This window comes from Pyrgilauda ruficollis, unplaced genomic scaffold (genome assembly GCF_017590135.1).
Source record: "Pyrgilauda ruficollis isolate IOZ18807 unplaced genomic scaffold, ASM1759013v1 scaffold6, whole genome shotgun sequence".
Taxonomy (NCBI): Eukaryota; Metazoa; Chordata; class Aves; order Passeriformes; family Passeridae; genus Pyrgilauda; species Pyrgilauda ruficollis.
In genome coordinates, this window is record NW_024527710.1 from 13384035 (window position 1) to 13405240 (window position 21206).

At 39.6% G+C, this 21206-nt stretch overlaps 1 protein-coding gene across 1 annotated transcript in view; it reads right to left on the reverse strand.

Annotated features, from left to right (window-relative positions):
- FAF1 (Fas associated factor 1) overlaps window positions 1-21134 on the reverse strand; it is a 151406-nt gene extending 130272 nt beyond the window's left edge. Inside the window, exons 1-2 of the mRNA XM_041483617.1 lie at window positions 20786-21134; window positions 4228-4296 (exon numbers count right to left, since the gene is read on the reverse strand). Coding sequence (XP_041339551.1) covers window positions 4228-4296; window positions 20786-20830 — 114 coding nt within the window. The 5' untranslated portion in view covers window positions 20831-21134. The remainder of the gene's footprint in view (window positions 1-4227; window positions 4297-20785) is intronic.
- Between the last annotated feature and the right edge of the window lie 72 nt (window positions 21135-21206).

Sequence of the window (21206 nt, forward strand, 5' to 3'; positions counted from 1 at the left end):
ACAGATTCAAGCACTGGATCTCAAGAGAGCAAAGAGCTCTCACCTGTGTAATAACCTCACACATATAAAGGTCCACAGAGCATAAGGTCAAGTCACTAACGGGTGATTTTCCTTTAAATATGTACCATCATCAGAAGCATTTCAACAGACACACAGTTGGAATTTTTCACACTTTTATTTTATTGTTCATACATAAAGTTTAAGATGTATTTACCTGTCATTCTTACCTTCACATGCCAAAAGAGAAGGTCAGAGCCTAAATGGGAAAACCACCAGACTTTACAACACACAGAAATTCCTAACTTCTGCTTCCTCAGATGGTAAAAATTACTTTAAATTAATAGAGCTGAAAGAAATGACACTCAGGAAATAACATACCAGCAACCCTGGGAGGCTTAAGAGAGCTGCATCCATTTATAGCAGGATGCCTGAAGAGATCATTATATTATCTATGTTGATCTTCTGTATCTCACAGAACATCTGAAACATTTCGTCGCCCAGCCTATAATAAGCCTTGTAATTAGGCTACAGTGTTCTCACACAGAAAAACCCAAAGCTGCTCTATATGCAGCAGACCACCACAAAGGCCAAGTCATATGCACCAGAGGGGAACTAATTATTGGCAAAATTAGGCTTCATGATCCCACCAAGCAGTTTTTACTGCATATTAATTCCTCTGCAGCACTCTTGTGACCAATTTTATTTTGAGCACTTGAACAAAGCCAAGCAACCAAACATTTATGAAAGACAGCTTCCCATACTGCTTCAAGCAGCTACTGCAACATATACAACTGCTTTGAGCACTATAAAACATACACAACTCTGAGACATTTAAATCCAGTTTATTTAGTACCCAACTCAAGATAAATCAGAGGCAGTTTATATTGTCTTAGAGTATCCCATATAGAGGATTAGAGATGAAGACTTCTAACTGGGGGTAAGTAATCTTTTAAAGTTCAAAAACAGGAAGATAATGTTTCAGTTCTAAACTGAAAAGAAAAAGGAATTCTTTTTAATTCTTAACAAAAACCAAAAGTGACTATTAGAAAAACTAAACCCAGAAAGGAGAGCCTTACACTTAACCCAGGTTCAGCTTTGTTTAAAGGTAAAACCAAATGTCCAAAAGATACAGAACATAGTAACAATAATAGGACAGATACTGGTGACATTTTAACCCTTAATACTAAATTCTAGCAAGACCAGGGGGAAAAAATGCAGGGACAAAGTAATCAGCAGGAATACTTCTCCAGTGCAAACAAAGTAATCCTCAGAAAAGCTTACACAAACACACAGTACTTGTAGCACAATGTAAGGAACTTGTTTTGTGAACCTAATAACCTCTGTTGTCTCTGCGCATTCTGATGCACTTCTCTGTCAGCCCATGTCAGTACCTACTTCTCTGTTTCTGTTTGGGATCCTTCTGCTTTCCAGCTCACCAGGGCTCCTTCTTTTGTTTGTTTTGCCTGAAGTCCCAGAGAAACAACAACACCCTTGAGCTGAGTGTCAGAGAGTTCAAGAAGCAACAGGTGCCCAAGGGAATCTTCAACCTGGGTCTTCAGCACAGCCTCTGATAATGCACAACCTTTTTTCCCCAAACAGGAACATGGAATTGAGATACAGACAGGCTGAGTGAAAAGCAAGAGTAAACATCTCTTTGAGACAAGAACTTCCTCATGTTTTTGGTTTTTCCCCCTTTTGCTGCAGGAGTGCCCCTGAACTTTGGTTGATGACATCCAAATGGGATTTGCTTAGCTTTCTACTTAGCCTCACAGAAGATTTCCTCATCAAATCATCAAATACTGACTTCAGATTTTACTTCCAACATCATAGAAGTAAAGGAATCGACATCTAAAAGCCTCTGAATCAGATGCAGAAAATGAAGTGAAATTAGAGAAAAAAGAAATTGTGTTCTTCCCATTTACCTAACACTGGGGACCAAAGGATAGCAGAGGAGCCCTTAACAAAATCATCATATTACTTCACTACTGTCTTCAAGCTTGGTGGTTTTCCTCAGAAATCAAAAATAAGTTTTGCGCTGAGTTGAATGACATATTTAGTGCCAAACTAAAGGATTTCTTTAGTTTTTCATCTCAGCAAAAACAACTAAAACAAACCCTCCCCAATTCCTAGGCACTGAATCTGTACTTGACTATTGAATTTAAGGTATTAAAAAAACCCAACCAAAAAAAAAAAGGAAAAAGAAAACCAACCACCAAACCAAAAAACCCAACCAAAAAATAAAAAAAAAAACAAAAACAACAAAAACAAACAAACAAACAAAAAAAAAAAAAAACCACACGTGGATCATGCACTTTTAATTCCAAAATACAAAATGCTACATTTCTCTTAAGTCTTGAGCCTTTCCTCAAGTTCTTCTGAAATGCTAAAAACCCTTGCTTAACAGACATAGTTGATTCTCTCACACCCCAGGAACTCCTTTTCTTCACTCTTCTCTTCCTTCATTCTTTTGCTTCTACCTCCTTGTTAGATTAGCAGGATTTGACTTTCACTCCCACTCCCTTTTTTATTCAAAGGCTGCTTTGAATAAAAATGAGCCAGTGTCCTGTTAATGACAGCCCCTTAGGGCATCTCCTTCACTTACAGTCTCCTCAACAGTATTTTTTTTTCTTCTGCAACTTACCATTTCCTCTTCATAGACATACCTCTCATTCATCTTCTGCCTAGTTTCAAAAATTATGTACCTTTCTCAAGTACCTCTTGCATTCCTAATTTTTTATCCTTTCTTACTTTTTTTTTATGCCTTTTTTAAGCTTGCACATTTGGGTCATTACTTCTTTCCTCTCTACATTCTACTTCTAGATCATCTAGTAATCAATAATAAAATTAAGCATTTAAAGGTGTTCTCATAGCTTTAGAAACTTCACTCTGCTTTCTGCTCATTCTGGAGTCTCAGGAGACTTATTTGTTCTGACCATTTTTCATGGCACTTCTCTCATTCAACCCAACCTGTTGGCCATTTATTGTAATGCACACAATTTACAAATCCCCCAAACCACATCCAACAGATCTAATGGATTGTACTGGAAACTTCACAACCTGAACAGAATGCACAAGGCTGCTCCTTGCCTTCCAGCAAACACTTGAATTTTCAAAAGAGCTCATGCCATGTCACTACTATGACACAAGAGGTTTTAACTCCAACACTCAACACACATCTGGGTTTTTCTGTTTGAAGCCACTGATGACAGACACTCCCTTCTGCTCACTGGTGTCTCACTTCTGCTCATACCTTGACATGTTGCAAAATAAAGACTGCATTCATTTTAACACATTAGTTTCAAGTGTTGGGAGTTTGTACTTGTTTTCTACAATAGGTTACAGTTGAAAGTATATCCGTAGCCAATTTTGGAAATCAAATTTTTTTATAACTTTCTGATATTTTGGACTGGTCCAAAGGTCACTCGTTTGGAAAAGAGGAAAAAAAAAAAGGAGGAAATCAAATGTTTTACAGTTGAAAGGAAGACCACTCACTTTTTAATGACATTTGTGTAGTTTACACTTCTAAACTTTAAGAAATTGGATTAATAGCTTCTTTATTTACTAATCCTATGTAGAGTCTTAAAACACCTAAGACTACTTTTCTTGGTTTTATTGGTTTCCTCCTACTTGCCTGCACGTTGAACCTTGTTGAAAAATAGATTTTTCAGGATGACTGCTTGCTGGGTTTTTTGTTTGTACTTAATGGTGTCTGGAAAGCACAAAATCTAAATAAAGTTATGGCTTTAATCATAATTCTGACTCAATTCTGCACAACCACAAACAACAGAAGAACAACAATCCTAATTTTAAATTAAAAGCACATGAAAATTTGAAAAAGTTGTTTTATCTTCCATTTTGTCCACGGGAACGTAAATCCTCAAAAACCCACATGTGTACACACAGGTCTTCTAAAAACACAACCCTTCATAACACTTCTTACAAAATGAAGCCAAGAGGAAACTGAACACAATATGAAACATGGCTTTAGAGGACAAGAAAAGAAAAAAGCCTGAAGACAATCACAGCAGAGCAGGGTTTGTTAACTCAGGATCACATTTACTTGGAGATGAGGTTTTAACAGACCAGAAACAGTCTGCACATAACAGCCTGTTTGTCCCAGCCACCAGACACCCCCAAATTTGAAATAAAGCTACCAGCTGTCTTAGCAAGATGCCATGTCACTGTTTGTGGGGTTGATCTATGAAGTCATTTTCTTAGAATACTTACCACTAAATCCCAGTTATTTTGTTCAAGCAACGTTATAGCTTCATCAATATTTTCAATACCAGTACAGGCCTAAAAATAAAAAGAAACAGTAAACAGAATTAAAAGCATTGATCAAAATCAGGGTATTAATACTTATAATTCAATTAATTTCAGCAGGATGACAGGAAAAGTATAGGTTTTCCCTTTCTATTATAAAAGGGTAATCCAGAAATCAGACTTCAAGTTTTAACACCAAACATTTAGATGTAATTCCCTGTTCCACCAGAGGACTCTTGTGTAACCTTGAGCAAGCAACCCAGGGAAGCAAGACCAAGCAGTTATTTGTAAAAGTAGGACAACAGTGCTGTCCCATAAAGGTGTTTTACCTTCAAAACTATGAAGCACTCATACTACTTTAAAAGGGAGCACAAAAAACCTTGAAGTTCTAGCCCTGTACTCTGGCTTTACCTAGTTCAGGAAATCTAACACGATAGCATTTTTAAGGTAGTGTTAACCCTCATAAAACTGTATTTTGAACTGAGCTTAATTCCAAACACAAGAGCACCCCTACTCAGCAAAAACTGAGATGCAGCAACCTGCTGCCTTTTTTTGATACCCAGACCTTTTCCACTATTCAACTTTTCCACTATTCAATGAATCATTGCTGTATTCATTCTGCCATATATTTGCCACCATTCACATTGAAGCATATCAGGTACACTTTACCAAAAAAGAAAAGAGGAAACAGCTAAGTCTCTTTCTGGAATTTATCTTTCATCATAACTGTATTCAAACATACAAGAGGAGTTCAGACTTTTACAAGATCTGAAACATGATCATGTTCCTTCTGCTCCACCACACAGTTATATAAAACTGTGGTATACAAAACTGCATCCAAAAAATATAAAAACAAACCTTTTAACAGTAATTATACAGAGCTAGATAGCAGCAGCAAACAGATCAGTTTTCCTGATTCCCTTTATGTTGTAAGAGAAGAAGGAGGCTAAGCAGACACTTTTTTCCTTCCAAGACATAAAGAGCCATCATCAGGTCATGTATTTCCCATGGTTTTTTTCCCAATTTACAACCATGAAAACATAAAAAGAAGAAATCACAAAGAAATTCAAGGCTAATTCTCTCTTCCTAAATTCAACCCTGAAAAAACCCACACTTACAAAGCACAACATGCAGTATGTCAAAACAAAATGGACCAGTCTGAAGGACCACAAGATGAAATTATGGAGAATTTTGCCTGCAGAGGGGAGGCAACAGTTTCTACTGCTACACAGTGCTCTCATCACCACATCGATCCTCTCTGCAAAAAGACAAAATTTCTTCCACTTCAGAGCATGCTGTGTTAATGCTGAATTTCACCCACTTCACATTGGGGGTGCTAAAAAATACCACTTTGCTCCTCAGAAGCATCATTTTGCCTTCTTTTCCATTATTTCTTGCTCACTTCACATTGGGGGTGTGAAATACCACTTTGCTTCTCAGAAGCATCATTTTGCCTTCTTTTCCATTATTTCTTGCAGTTATTTCTGAAGTTAAAAATGGAACAAAACTTCAACACAATCCCCAGGAAATGCTTACACATTTATATACACTCATGCCAAGTAGGTTTGCAGAGTACAGGGCTCGAGCTTGTCATTTCTGAAATCACAGGATGGTTCATACTGCCATCAACCTGCCACTGGAACTGATGTCAACAGATCTGCTGCAAAAAATCCTGCTTTGAGGAAAATCTCTGCAGAAGTCTGAGATTCTGTTTACATCCCAGTGAAATACACTTAACCTGGTCATTACAGAAATAGTTAGTATTTCTCGTTTGTCAGCCCTGCAAAATCTGCATGACCTTTTTAAGAATACCCTGTGTTTCAACCTACAGTAAGAACTTGACCAGCAATGTGTTGTTTTCACCCCTGGGCTGTGCAGATGAAGTCGAGGAGATGGTACCTACAATAGAGGATTTAACACTGGTTTTAGTTGTTCCCTCTTTTTATCATTCCTGCAGCTCTGCTGACTTGCCACTGTCCTCTTTTAGCCCATACTAACTGCAAATCGATTCAGTTCACTTTGGCATATTCTCATTTTGAGATAAACTAAACAAAATTAGTTTATCCTTCTGCCAGAGCACACAGTGAAAGGAGTTAACTGATCCCAGTGAGGGCAGAGTAATTAAACAGCTAATTCACCTGGTGTCTGCATCCTTCCTGAATCATCTTTCTGCTGATTTACAATGTAAAATAGAAGCCTGCTCTTGGTCACTTAGTAATTCAGAGTCACTGGGTAAAAAGAACAGACAGGTGTAAACACCAGCTGAAAATAAAGATCATCAGAATTCTTAACAGCCAATACCAGCATTTTTGGTTAAAATCTTTGCACCATTTTTACAGTCCTAATATTTGACTTTGAGGAGTTCTTAAACAAAGATTTCACTTTCCAGACAGATCATTTTTTTCTAGTTGTCAATGAAACAGAAAACAAACATTTCAGAATTGCACCAGGAAAGAATGAGTGCTACTTATCAATGTAATCATAAAAGAGACATTCCCAGATCTTCAACACACTGTTAATGTCAGAGTTGCAGCAAATTAAGATTATTTAGAATCTTATTATACTTCAGTATTTCAGTGTTCAAATACTACATACTACAACATACAAATCTTTGTATCAAGTCAAAAGCCATCAGTGAGATAAAAAATCCCCAGCAACCAAAAACTAAAGCTGCTTCCTTGTCATGACCTGCATCATGCCATGCAAGCTAAACTAAAGAAAATCACCTGGTTTGCATGTCTTTGGTTTTCCCTAAGAAATTAAGCACACGAGACAGGCAGTCCCTCAATGGCAAGCGTGACATGACGTCAAAGGCTCTGTGGTGACAGATCAGTCCCAGAACAACCTGGCCTGCTCCTGCCTTTGTTTTCTTTAGGGAAAGGCACACAGGAAAGCAGCAGGTTCTGTGAGCAGCACAATTAACAAAGTCTGGTTCCTCATGGGTTTGCTTCTCATCCCTAATTGCAAGGGCTGATTTCAGCTTTTCCTATGGCTGGAATATTTATAAGAGCCTCTCCTAATGGACTACTTCCCATATTACCTGGCTGTATTTTCATTATATTTGAAATTGTTTCATTAGTACAAGTCCAAGGGACACCTGGAACCTTAGGCTTTATGCCTCACTTATCTAGAAAGGCACACTAGAATTCACAGGGTTTAATTATTTACAATACACAAAGATGTTTTCCTCATGTTTATTCCTTTTATTCTATCCAAGCAAGAAACAAACAGACAAAAAATTAATGGGAAAAAAAAAAAGTTAAATTTGTTCAGAAACAGTAGTGAAAAAACCCTTAAAAATATAGCACAGCAGATGAGCCCTAAAGACGCGAAAATGCATCTCTGAGCAAGTAAAGAGAGGGGCTGAGACTTTTATTGTTCACAGATTTTTATTCAGCTTTATTTTCATAAGAGACCTGCTTAACAGAAGGCATTAAATATTTTAAAAGAAAATTCCTACCTGAATACTACTAAATCTTGTTTCAGTGAACAACCAGCACATCCTCTAAGTCATCAAAAGATGAAAGAAACAAACCACCACAGAAAAGGTAAAACCTTGAAGGCTCACTGATTTGTAAACCTTTACACATCAGAAAGAAACCAAAGAACTTTTTTTGGAAGAAAAGGAGAAGAAAAGGTAGAACAAGTTCCTCCTCCTTTGTGCATTTCCTGTAAATCTAGGATATCATTTTCAGCCTTCACAGCAGCTCCAGGGACTCTAGAGTCACTTCTGTGCTTTTCCAGACCACACAAGAGGAAAACGAATTCGAAGATGAGAAAACTATTGTTGTGTGCTGAATACAAAATCAGATTCTGAAGATAAAGTTACTGAATATTAAAACAACTTTCTTAGCCTGCTTTTCCAGGGCAGATAAGTGTTTCCACCAGGCAGATTGAAATTTTCACATAATAAAATTTCAGTGTTCTCCAAATTTTTTTTCCAGGTAGCTTCATATCCCCACAGCGATGGAGACCTTACCCTTGGAATGCTTCACAGGTAACCATTAGGGTGCTATCCTTGCATATTAACATTAACCTTAATAAAAGAAGCAAAGTAGTTACTGAGGAAATAATTCAACAGGAAAGAAGTTGTGAGGGCAGACAGACTCCAAGGCATTTGAGGCAAACCTAGGAGCTGCTTCCAGAAAGCTGTAATGCAGGATGCCAGACTGGCTCTCCTAAATCCCTTGCAGGGTGGTCTGACCCCAGCAGCTGTAACAGCTGGATGTGTGTTTTGAGACCCTCTGAGACACCCCACCCCAAGAGCCCAGGCTCCAACCTACCTCCACAGCCAGGGAAGCAGCTGCCTTCCCCATCTGGCAGCAGCTGCTCCCCGGCACCTGCTGCAGGGATGCAGGCAGTTGTTCCACGGAGAGCTGGAAGGGCCAACTGCTGCTGCCAGCACAGAGCCAGGCTGTTCCTGCAGGGCTGATCCTGCAGGGTGATCCTGCAGCAGGGCTGGAGAGCAGCAGCAGCTGCTGACGCTCACACACACTCACACTGCTGCCCCTTGCAGCTGCTGCACAGGAGCTGGCAGCACATGGCATTTAGCAGCAAGGCAGGATCTCTCTCACCTGTGACACCATTCCCCTTCCGGCCAAGGCAAAATGCAGCAGGCAAAGTATCCAAAAGGCCACTGTTGGCACAACAGCAGTAGCTGCATATGGAGGACTAAGTCTCAACGTTCCTTTTGAACAATTCCATACTTTCTTTGGATACTAACAGTAGCTGTATTTTCTCCAAAAAAGGGACCATCTAACCCAAACTAGGCCTAGAACATTTTGTACAACAGGTTCAGGCCCATTAAAACCAGGCAGACAGACAGCTGGGAATTACACTGGGTACCACTTGCTTCTGTAACAGTCAGATGAAAAATAAAATAATCTGTAGCTCAGTCCATCATTTCAATGTTTAGACAAATGCTACAATGCCCAAAGAAACAACTGCATGAAGGCACCAAAAGATTCAACTGGATTGCCTAGGAAGAAAATCTTTCACCCTCTGGGATCTCCTACAAAAGGTCAGGAAGTCAGCATTAACACACCTGCAAGTGCACAGACAACACCCTAGGAAGTGCTTACTTTTGAAAGCACCAAATAAATTTTTATCACTAGATAGAGCACGGCAGCTAGAGTTAACTCTATTCCATAAAGATATATGAGGTTTTCAAGAGACATAAGAAATGCTGCCAAAGAACATATATTGTCAAAAATCAATTCACTATCCCTTGGGTAATTTACTCCTCAAAAACTGAGAGAGACTAAGAGCATGGAAAACTCTTTGAGTCCAGGGCACAAACCTGCTCAGAAGGACAGATGAATTACCCAGATCACCAGCTTAAAAACAACAAACCACTCAGAGCTGTTCTGACTAGCATTTGAGCTACAGCAAAGGATATCTCCTTGCATATTTCCTGTGTAAAAGAACCAAGATTTACCTTACTGTTTTATTTACCTCTTCAATTACAACCAGACAGTTCACAGACACACTTCAACTCCCTGCCAGGTTTTGCATATCTCCAAAGACAGGGAGTCTACAGCCTCTGTGGGCATTTTGTTCCAGTGCTTTACCACCTTCACTGAGAATTGTTTTTCTTTATATTTAATTATAATTTCCCAAGCTGTAACCTATATCCACTGCCTTTCACCCTCAGACTCCAACTCCAAAAGAAATTTGATTCTGTATTGTCTGTTATCACCCACTGTACAACTGAGACAGCAACCAGATCCTCCTGCAGCCTCCTCTCTCCCAGGCTACACAAAGCCAGCTCCCTTAACATCACCTTTCACATAAAAATGCTCCAGCCTCCTCCCTTCCTAGGTAACCCTTCACTGGACTTGCTCTGCTTTGTCAGTGGAGTGACTGATAGTGAACCCAGTACTCCTGGCAGCAGCGGTGTCACCTGTACAATGACAAAGAATGGCCTCCCTCAGGCTCCTGGAACACTTGTACAGCCCACTAAGTGGGTACTGCTTCTAGAAAAATCCTTAAGTTCCCTTTCCAAGCATTCCTAACAAAAATCAGATTTCTGAATGCAAGATTTTTAAACAATCCAATCCTGAGTTTCCTCTTTCTAGAATAGCTTCTTTTTCCCATCTATTATGAGGAGAATTGCTCAGTAATCAAGGATAATTATCAAGTCTATGAAGAACCAAGGCTAGCTCCAGATTGTATCAGCTAGAAATCCACTCAAACCTAGAAAGATTTAGGATACTAATTCATCCATGAGATGTTAATAAGTCAGAAAAGTTTCTTTAAATTCACACATATACTGCTGCAATGGTGATTACTTCAAAGCTACTGAAACAAAGTGTAACACTTCTTCCCCCGAAACAGGAAAAGTCAAGCCAATATGCCTAGCCAAGCAAGTAAAGGCTTTAGTACCATAATATCAAATTTATGATGCCTGTGGAACTCCCTTCTGGGCTATCAAGAGATGCAGCACATTCAGACACTCACAATTGAGATTTTTTGGTACCCCAGTTCTCCTCATCCCAGAGTCCCACCAGAATCAGGATCACTTCCACAGACTTCATCAGTTCCACCCCTCTGTGGCATCCCTGCTCATTCTAACCCTGCAACAACCCTACCAGTGTATCGAGACTGTTCTAAATATGAGTCATCCGTGGTTATGAAATTAACTTTTACTTCTGTTTCAGACAAACACTTAAAAAACAACATCCAGGCATATCGACCAAGACATAGACTGAAAGGTCACCTACTGCAAGCATCTAACTGAAGAGATAACAATGCTTCTCTGGTTTTTTTCATAACTCAGAAGACCATCTGGTAAAAATAAAGCAGATTCACCAGCTGTTTGTTTAGCAAAAACAAGCTAATTTACTTACCAGCATCAGAAATCAAGAAAGGGTTTTAGGCAAATATGCCAGAATAAAGTTTGCCCAATGCATTTCAACTCCCACACCCAACTATTTACAAGTTTCATCATTCTCCTATTTGAGCATCCCCTTAAGCAAAGCGAGGTGGGGAAGGAAGGGGGGAGAAGGAAAAATAATATTTATGAAGGTCACAGAAGACATTTCAACCTGTAGCTACCAAGCAGAGAGGAGTGAACTTTGCCCACACTCTCGAGATGACTGTGAGCCTTCCAAACAAAGCAAGCTGGGGACAAAGTCTAAACTGGTAGCATGAAGCTCTAACCACTTCTCAGCAGAACTAACTAACTCAGCACCACACTAACCACGTTCAAATGGATTCCAGCAGTCTGTAAACTCTCTCAAGACTCTGGAGCAAATTCTGATTCCAGAATACCATGAAGGCAGATCCCTAGGAAGCCCATGAGCTGAGCCAAGACATGAACTCAAGCCTCCCAAGCCCCATGCTAACACTCCAGTGTTTAAGCCACACACGTTACATACAAAGAGCAGTGGTCTAACTGAATTAAAAAACAAACCAAAATTCAGTACCCATTAATTAGTACCCTATGCTACCAAACCCATTTGTCTATCCTGAGGACTGAAGACAGCCTTTACCCAACAAACATGTTTTAGTTAGGATTTTCCTAAAGTTTCTGTGTTTGTTTAATATTTTTATTAAGTATGTCAGTGAAGGCAAACCCCCAAGGTTTCCTGAATAATTTTGCCCTTACAGTATCAGATAAGAAAAATTGATGGAAAGAAGAAAATAATTGTATGGGTCAAACAAACACTTGCTGCACATTTGCACTCATCTCCTTTCTCCTCATTGTCTCAAAAGCAGCAGAACTTTAAAAACAACTCAATAATAAATAAAAACCACTTTCTAGATAAGCACACAAAGGAAGAGTACTGATCTATACAAAAGAATATTTTAGTCAGCATTTCACAAACACTCTTTTTAATTTTTTTTGAAGAACAGGATAGCAAGGAACAAACATACTCTTCAAAACCTGGAAAAGGCACTGGCATGGTTTAACTCCAGTCAGCAGCCAAGCCCCATGGAACTGCTCACTCACTGCCCCAGCAGTGGGACCAGGTAGAGAATCAGAAGGGTAAAAGCTGGAAGACTCACAGTTTGAGATAAAGACAGTTTAATAGGGAAAGCAAAAGCCACCTACATAGGCAAAACAACACAAAGAAATAATTCCCTGCTTCCCATGGGCAGGCAGGTGTTCAGCCACCTCCAGGACAACGGGGTCCCACCACACGTAGCGGTTACTTGGGAAGACAAACACCAACACTCTGAAGATCCTCTCTTCCTCTTTCTTCCCCCCACTTCATACACCAAGCATGATGTCATATGGTCTGAAAAATCCCTTTGGTCAGTTTGGGTCCCGTCCCAGCTGTGTCTCCTCCCAACTTCCTGTGCACCCTCAGCCCCCTTCCCAGTGTAGCAGTACAAGAAGCAGAAAAGGCTCTGAGCAAACTCTGCTCAGGAACAACAAAAACATCTCCTTATTATCAACTCCATGTTCAGCACAAATCCAGAGCAGAGCCCCATAACAGCCACTGGGAAGAAAATTAACTCTACCCCAGCCAAAACCAACAGGCATCCAGAGCAGGGAAACAGAAGCACATTCAAACTCCAAGCATAGGTCATACCAATAGCACAGGCCAACAAGGGCTGAAAAGAAAAGAAAAAAAAAATCAGTTTTCTAAAGGCATTAATATTATATAAGCTTTTAAAAGCATCAGGTCAAGAAAGTCTGACGGTAAGTTAGTGGGGCCAAAGGAAGAAAACAGTAAAGAAGTATTCAAAGAAGGCAAGGACATATGAGAAAAGCTACATGAATTCTGTGCACTGATACCCACTACTGAGGAACTTCAAGACCATCCTGTAACACAGATGATCTGTACAGAAAACACTCTCATCCTAAAACATCAGCAGAGACACACACAGCAAACCATTAGATTTGTGAGAGTCCCCAGAACTCTAAAGGAACTTAAATACAAGTTTTTCACAGCAGACTCCTCTTTAAATCAGTCTTGATTAAAGGTGAAATCAACACCACATTCCCACAGTGTTGTGGTGTAAACCAGAAGGGGTTAATATTTCTACAGTTCAAATTTGACTTCTGTACTAACAAGAAACAGCACAAATTCCAATGAAGTACATAGAATAGGCTCAGTATGTACATGTATAGAACACACTGAGGAAAAGCGAACATAGCTTCTATAGAACAAACACATATCACAAAACTATTAAAATGTCCCTCAAGAACTCAGTCAGTTGAAGAACACAAGACTGACTCAAGCAGGCACAGTTTATTTCCAAAGTTTTACAACAAACCCCATCATCAAGCTTTCAAAATGCTGACTTCCAGAAACTAGGATGAGGCAAATCCATTCACATTCTGTCTCTTTCAGCTCTTTCCTAAGGACCAGCCACTGCTGTACAAGAGACATTAGGCCAGCTGGGTCTTCGATCTGAGCTGATATGGCACCTTTGGTATTTGCTCACACAAACAACCTGACCTTTAGTAAAAAAAAAAAAGTACAGAAATGACTCAGTTTCAGTGTTCTTGTCTTTACAAATTGTTTTCCGCAATAGATAAAATATGAAACTTATATAAAATAACCCAAGGGCTAACGTATTCTGTTCTAGTTTCAAAATATGTCTTAAGAACTTCAGCTTTAATGAATTATCTTTTGAAAGCATTAACTACTGCTGTGGAACAAAGACCTGCTCAACCAGTCAGACATAGAGGACCAGTAGATGACTATTTCAATAGACCAAACAACATGTCATGCATACATGAGGGCTTTGATTTCCTCTTTGAGCAGTTTTTTTTTTTTTTTTACAATTGCACATTAACTAGTCAACTCTAAAAAATGGGCTTAATTAGTAGGTATCAATCCAGCCAGTAAGAATGTCATTTCCTTACATCCAAATAATGAGGGACAAGTAAAATGTTAGGTACTTCCCCAGGCCTTTTATTCTAGTTCCTACAGTAGTTAAAGGAAAGGACTCATCTAATGCCTGCCCCACATATGCACAAATTTATTCACTGACTAGAAAAATATTAGATCCTAATCAGAGATAGGCCATGTAGTTCCTTTAAAAAGCTACCTTCTACTTGTAGTATGGAAGTGTGTGAAAACTAGGCTTGCAGTGGTAACTGAACCATAAGAACTGCCCAAATACAGAGGAAAACTCTACCCTTTCAGGTTTTCCAGCTCCAGTACAATATTCTCAAGATGGGAGAATCTCAAGGCCCCTTAAGACAGGTAGCAAATGGCTCAAATGCTCATCCTCTCCCACACCTCCTTCCACACAGAAATATGAACTCAGTAAGTGTAAAGTTTGCTGTAAATGATCCTTGCTTACCAAGGTATATTAGCCATGTGGTATTTTCAACATGACAAATCATTTTCACAGTATCTTTCAATGAAAGCCCATTCCTAGCCTTTGGGAGTACATATAATTAATAATTTCAATATTATAATTAGTACTGGTTGTCATGGCATTTGAAAAAGGATCCTACAGCTACCACCTCTCAATCTGTTTCAGTGACCTACTAACCCAAATACCTATATGAATGGGCTGATGGAAATGGTGACATGATTACTATGATGTGAAGAGTCTTTTCAAGGTAATTGAATGAAAAAACCAGAACAAACCTCTTTCTAAAGACAAATTGGTGCTCCAGTGGTAAATTATTCAGGTTCCTACAGCAGGGGTGTAATGCACACAAATCATAGTCAAAGTAGCCTCTTTCTTTTCTATAAATGTCAGTTAGGATTTCTAATTAACTATCTGCCCTTACATCAGAGAAATTAACTGGCTTTTCCATGAAGAGCTATCAATGGGAACATCCAAGTTATGTTTCTAAAAGGACACCACTCTTACTCCAACTTCTTATTTCTGGCTCTGGAACCCACCTCACCTCCAGTTTAAAGGCCAGTAAATCAAATTAGCCTTGTTCTGATGAACCTGAACTTTGGGATGACAACTGAGCCTAAACATATCTAAAGAAATGAAACTCCAAAACCCCACAAAGAATAAATTAATAGAAGTGATGGCAGAAGTGACTGGTGGCAGACAGTGAAAATGGCAATAACCAAGCTAGAACACACTAAGTATGCAGTATGTTTTTATCATGTCTCTTGGCCCTAGGGCCATTTACAGCAAACAAAACCAATTGTGTTCCAAACCAAGCGGTCCAGCTACCAGTTCCAAAGGTGTTACTGACTGGGAAATGCACAAAATTATAATGTGATAAAATCCAACAAGGATTAAAAGGAATTCTAATCAAAATGCAAATTAAGAGGCCTCACAAGTATGAGCTTCAACATCCTACAGTGTCCTAAAGGCCTCTTTTTTTATACTAAAAAGCAGTCCTGTTTTCTATTTTTAAATTTAACTAAAGATACAGTAACCTATATCCATTAAAACAGGTCAGGTGAAGCAGTGCAGAGCACCTGGGCACCTGACTATTAGAAACCCAGCAGAGCCCACTTTTAACTAAAGACACCCAGCAGGAGGTACGATTAAACAAACCTGTCTATCCCAAACCCTGATTTCCAACCTCTAAAGTACTGGATTTCCTTCCAGCTACTGTGGAGAGCTCAGTTCAGCACCCACTGCACTCTACATTCTACAGAGGCCACACTAAAGAGAGGTTTTGGTTTGAGTAAGACTGAGGTAAGACTGAGGTTTAAGCTCAGACAAATCTGAACAAATGTACACCAGCAGGTATATAGGGAGACCTGATGAAAATGTAGGCCTCCAAGAACTTTAAATCTTTGGAAAGTATCCTCCAGCTTATGTTTAAACTTTGACTGGAACTCTCTTCAGCAACTACCTTTTGTTCCAAATTCCCAAACACTCCACTGAATGCCTGCACAGAAAGCAAGAACAGCCCTTTCTGCCCCAGCACCTTAATGATAAAACATGTCTTTTTCTTTCAGAAATCAACATTAAGGACATCCACTTTGAGATTTGTCCAGAACCCACAGTGAGTGGTTTATCCTTACAGAAATGTTTGAAACACTTTCCAGCCCCCACCCTAAGTCACAGTCCAGGGCCAGAATCAAGGGTACTGACTTGAAGCTATTCCTGTATCTGCCCACCTTTTCCACCCATCAAATCCTTATACTGGCAATAAATTAAAATGACAGAAAACCTGAGCCACCATGCCAACAAGCACAGAGGAAAGCAAAGCTCACTCAGCACCCTTAAAAAAAATACAAATGTAAATTCTACACACAGACTGTTGGACAGTGAAAACTGTTCACAACTAAGATAATCTTCTAGAGGGCTGAAGCAGACAGGAACAAAAAAAACCAAACCAAACCAAAAACTTTATCTTGTCAGTTTTTTAACAGTACTGTGTTAACCTCCAGGTGAAAAGATTCTCCAGTTTCTGTAATTTCTGCCATTCCAGAAGGAAACCAGTAGACTGAATTACAATTAAATCTTCAAAAACAAACAAAACAATACGTTATAAACCGATGTATCACTGTCATGGTCAATTTTATAATTTAAAACACAGTCATTTAGCATGCTTTCTCACTTTGCTGCAACTGATGGCAATGAGGCTCTTCCTTCCCATTCCCCCTTGCTCTTCCCACAAACCTGTTTTTATGAAAGAGATTGACACAAAGTTGAAGCTTGGAAAAAAAAAAAAAAAGACATTTTTATACACAAGGGTGTGAATCACACAAAAGTAGTCTATTATCCAGTTTAAAAAAAATTTGGAAAAAGAAAAAAAAAAGCACATACCTTGGTTTTACAATGAACATAGACGAAAGAGGGAAGAAGAAAACTACTAGAAATCCATTGTCTCAATGAAAGCAAGGATTTTTGAGTTCTGTCATTCTGTCATGTCACTCTGAAATCCTCCCACCCTGACCAAATCCTGAGCTACTTATTTTTTGGTCAATGAAAAACATGAATTCTTCGAAAAATTTCCTCCTGAAGCTCCAGAGTGCCAGATATTCTTGTAATACATGGACACACAGGAGCTGGCAACCCCCACAACACTGCAACCCTTAGGCCCACTCCACATTTAGGATTGTTGTGAGGACAAGCACACAGCATGAATAAAGTGGTCCTATAGGTGGACATAACTTTACAAGGACAAAAAGATGTTCTTGCTAATTCCAATCCTAAGTGAAGCTGTAAAAACAAAAGCAAAAGTGCTAGCGTGCAGAAACATCAGTATCTGACACTTCTGCCAATACTCAAAGTTAAACTTTGGGAATGAAGACCAAACTATGTCAATCAAAGGAAGACCTGTGCAACTAAATTTTACAACTTAAAAAGAAAAAAATACCTGTTTTCTTTATAGTGAAAAGCAGACCTCAAACTGCAAGAGATCATGAGTATATTTGTACCATGTGAGCACCTGGGTATCCCACTGAAGATGGAAGCACACTTTGCAGTTAAACACAACAAACAGAACAGCTGTTAACAAACTGGTATAAATTATGCCCTTATTTCTCCCAGTATGTGAAGTGTGTTACAGCATCACTTACCAATTCACATGCAGCTACCTTTTTGAAGAATTTACACTACTAAAACAAGCTGTTGTGCTTTTTCCTATGGAGTTTTTCCTTTATGCCAATGACACTTTGTGGAGAAGTTCTGAATTGCATTTAGTAAAAAAGCTAAAACTTGTTTGTGCACTGAACTCCACATCAGCTACTTCCACTGGAAACAATCAGGCTACTCATGTACAAAGCAAAGCTCCTGCATAATCTTTCCTAAGTGTGGGCCTAAGAAGGAAAAGTTAGGCAGGTTGCTTACACAGCCCACACGCATGAATACGTATTTTGTGCTCCCTGGGTAGCACACAGTAGCCTCATTAAAAAGGAGGGGAAAAGAAAATAATTATAAACCACACAGAACAGGCTTAAATTGTTTTGAGACATTAGGCAAAAATATTTTGGTAGATCACTCACTGTGCCTTACTCTATACTTAAAATATTTCATAAAATTACATGAGTTTATGTGTGTGTGTATATGTATATATATACATACACATATACATTAAATATATAAATATATATATACACACATATGCAAAATACTTTTTAAAAATAAGTAATTCTCTTTAGTACCTCCAAATGCAGAAGTAGCCTGTTACTACAATCAGAGCTAAAAAGAAAAAAACAAATGCAATACAAGTTCCTGCTCTAGCTGAAACGCAAGGCAAAATCTCTAATAATTCTGGAAGATACTAAATAAATCCATGAAAGCTTCACAAAAGCATCAAGTATCAGTACAATTATGATTTTTTTTTTTTTTAATGGGGAGAAAAACCCTTTCAAGTTTCAGAAGTTTAAAGACCACTACTCTATCCCTCTTAAACACAATTTGGGAAAAGTGAGGGTGAAATGGTGATGGAAGTTTCCCTCCCAATTTAATTCACCAAAGATTAGCTGAACTAAACTACAAAGAATTGCTTTTGAAATTTCACTGTGTGCACAATTCTTCAACAAGACACCTCACATAAACATAGAAGATGGCAGCAGAACTCTGATAAATATATTTATTAATTAAAAGGTACAGAAAATATAGAAGGGAAAATAATGCAGAATTACTTTGCACATAATGTTTTATTCTCCATTTTAAATTCTTAGTGAATGAGTTGCAAATACCACCAAGTATTTAAAAGACCCAAAAACCTTTACTGTTTTGTAACAGTCTACAGATACAAGGCCTAATAATGACTGACATTGTCCTTTACTAATCTAAATCTTTAACAGCATGACAATTAACAGTTCAGTACTTCAAAATCAGGTAGACACTTGATATAATCTTAAAAAGAAATACAATGAAACAGGAAAACAAAGCTGTCTGCTGAAATACAAGAGGAAAATGTTTGGGTTCTTTTTAAGTAAGGATTGGTATATGATAAAATATTTCCTGTGTCCTAGGTTCAGACACATTATGTCATCCACCCTTGAGCTAAAACTGGCTTCTGTGACTCCACCACCCACCTGCAACTTTGTAATGATACTTACTTGTCTTCATGGTACCAAGCACTGCCGTTGCTCTTATACTTTTATTAATGGTTTCAAAATCCAAGCACAACAATAATGCAAAATAGCAAAAAACACCTGCAAAGTGTAAAGCTGTATTGAAAATTCTATTCAACAAATAATCTTACGCTCACCAGCCACTCATTTCATCTTCTGGGATTCCTGATTGTAAGTTCAGGTAATAATGTGGGATCCCATAAGAATCTGCTCCCACTGGTATGAATGCAGAATGGGGGTCCCAGTTTCCTTTCACACAGTGTGCTGCTCCTGGAAAAACTCCTTTGTGAAATCCCAGCCCTAAAATTGGGATGTCATCCCTTACATACACAAAAGCACCTCCAAGTACAACAAAGTAGTGTCAATATAGTAACATTTGGTGAGCATTTTAATGAATACAGGTGTAAGATATGGGGTACAGGAGGGGATGACAGCTCCCTGTTACCAGCTGGGAACTCCATGAGTTACATCAGTCAGATACCAGGTACCTTTTGCAACAGAGGAATTACTTAATTACATCATACACAGGAATTACTGTGCACACTACATCACCCTACCTGTAGCTCCAAAGAAACACACACACAGAGTGAATTGGAGGGATTACTTTTTTTTTCTTTTCAGCTGAACGAAATAGTTTCACTGCTAACAGTGTTTTAAGAAGCTGAACATAGAGATGGCAGTTTTACAAATCAATCCAAGGATATCCAGGTGCCTATCCATGTAAGAACAACCACTGCAAATGGACAGAGCTTAAAAAAACCCGATGGATTTAAAAGCAAATATTAAAAAAGTATATTCAAATATCATCTGATTCGCTTCCCAGATGTGTTTGGCTCCCCCCATTATTTCACATGCAGATATCCTCCACTTTTTTACTTGGTATTAGAAAAACAATATAAAACAAGCAATATACGCTCCTAAACACATCACTTTCACTTACAGGAAGACTTTATTCTGAGGATAAGATTTAGAAGTCTGAAGTTAAATTACAGCCCTTCTGTAGAGAGAAGGAAAGGTAACAAACAACTTTGAAGAGGATATTCCTCCCTTCTACACAAACACGCTGCTGTTTGGAATGGGGTGGGAAGAGTTTTACCGTCATCACAACAGTCATAGGCTGAGGCAACCATGGAGTTTAGTGTTGATGCTGGAATGGAAACACCTCTGTTCAGCACTAATCTGTAGTACCAGCAAGTGATTCACTACAAACACTGTGACAAATCATGTGGACTGGTGAGTTTTGTATCCTCCCTGGCATCTGCCTCTTCCAAGGGAGCTGCCTCACAGCTGTCCCAGGGCCTGGGTGGTTGCAGAGGGTAGGAACAAGCGAAGTGGATGAAAAAGCTTTATTTTATTAATTAAAAACTGAAACTCTCTAAGTTAAAGAAGACATTTTGTCCACACACCTCGAGAGAAGAGGGCACACGCTCCCCATTTCTGACAAACAAAAAAAGAAGGAAAGCGACAGCGGAGCTTCAGAGGGTGGGCTTCACACCCACCACCCCGGACCTCCCCACAAAGAACAAGCAGCACAGCAACGAGGAGAAAGAGAAAAGCAGCGAGAGGCCACGGCTGTGTGGCGGCGGCTTGAAATTTACCTGGAAATCAGCCAATATCATTTCTCGGTCCATGTTGGACGCCATTGCAGCCAGCTGCGTCCCGGCTCTGCTCGGACCCGCGCACCTGGAGCCGCTGCCGCGGGGAGGACGGGGCAGGGTGGGAGCTCAGGAGCTCATGGAGGCGCCGCGCTGCGCTCGGGCTCCCGCGGCGCCCCCGGGCCGCCCCTGCCGGGGCCGAGGAGGGGAGGAGGCAGGAGAGCGGCGGGCCGGGCGCGGGGCCGGGAGCGGGCAGCGCTGCCTCAGCCGCTGGCCCGGGAAGGAGGAGGAGGAGGAGGAGAAGAAGGAGGAGGAGGAGGAGGAGGCAGCGCCGCTCCCCGCCTGCCTCCACAGCGCCTGTGTCGCACATTTTGCCTGTCATTGAGGTCGCAAAGAGGCGCTTTGCGGCCGCCACGTGACTGCT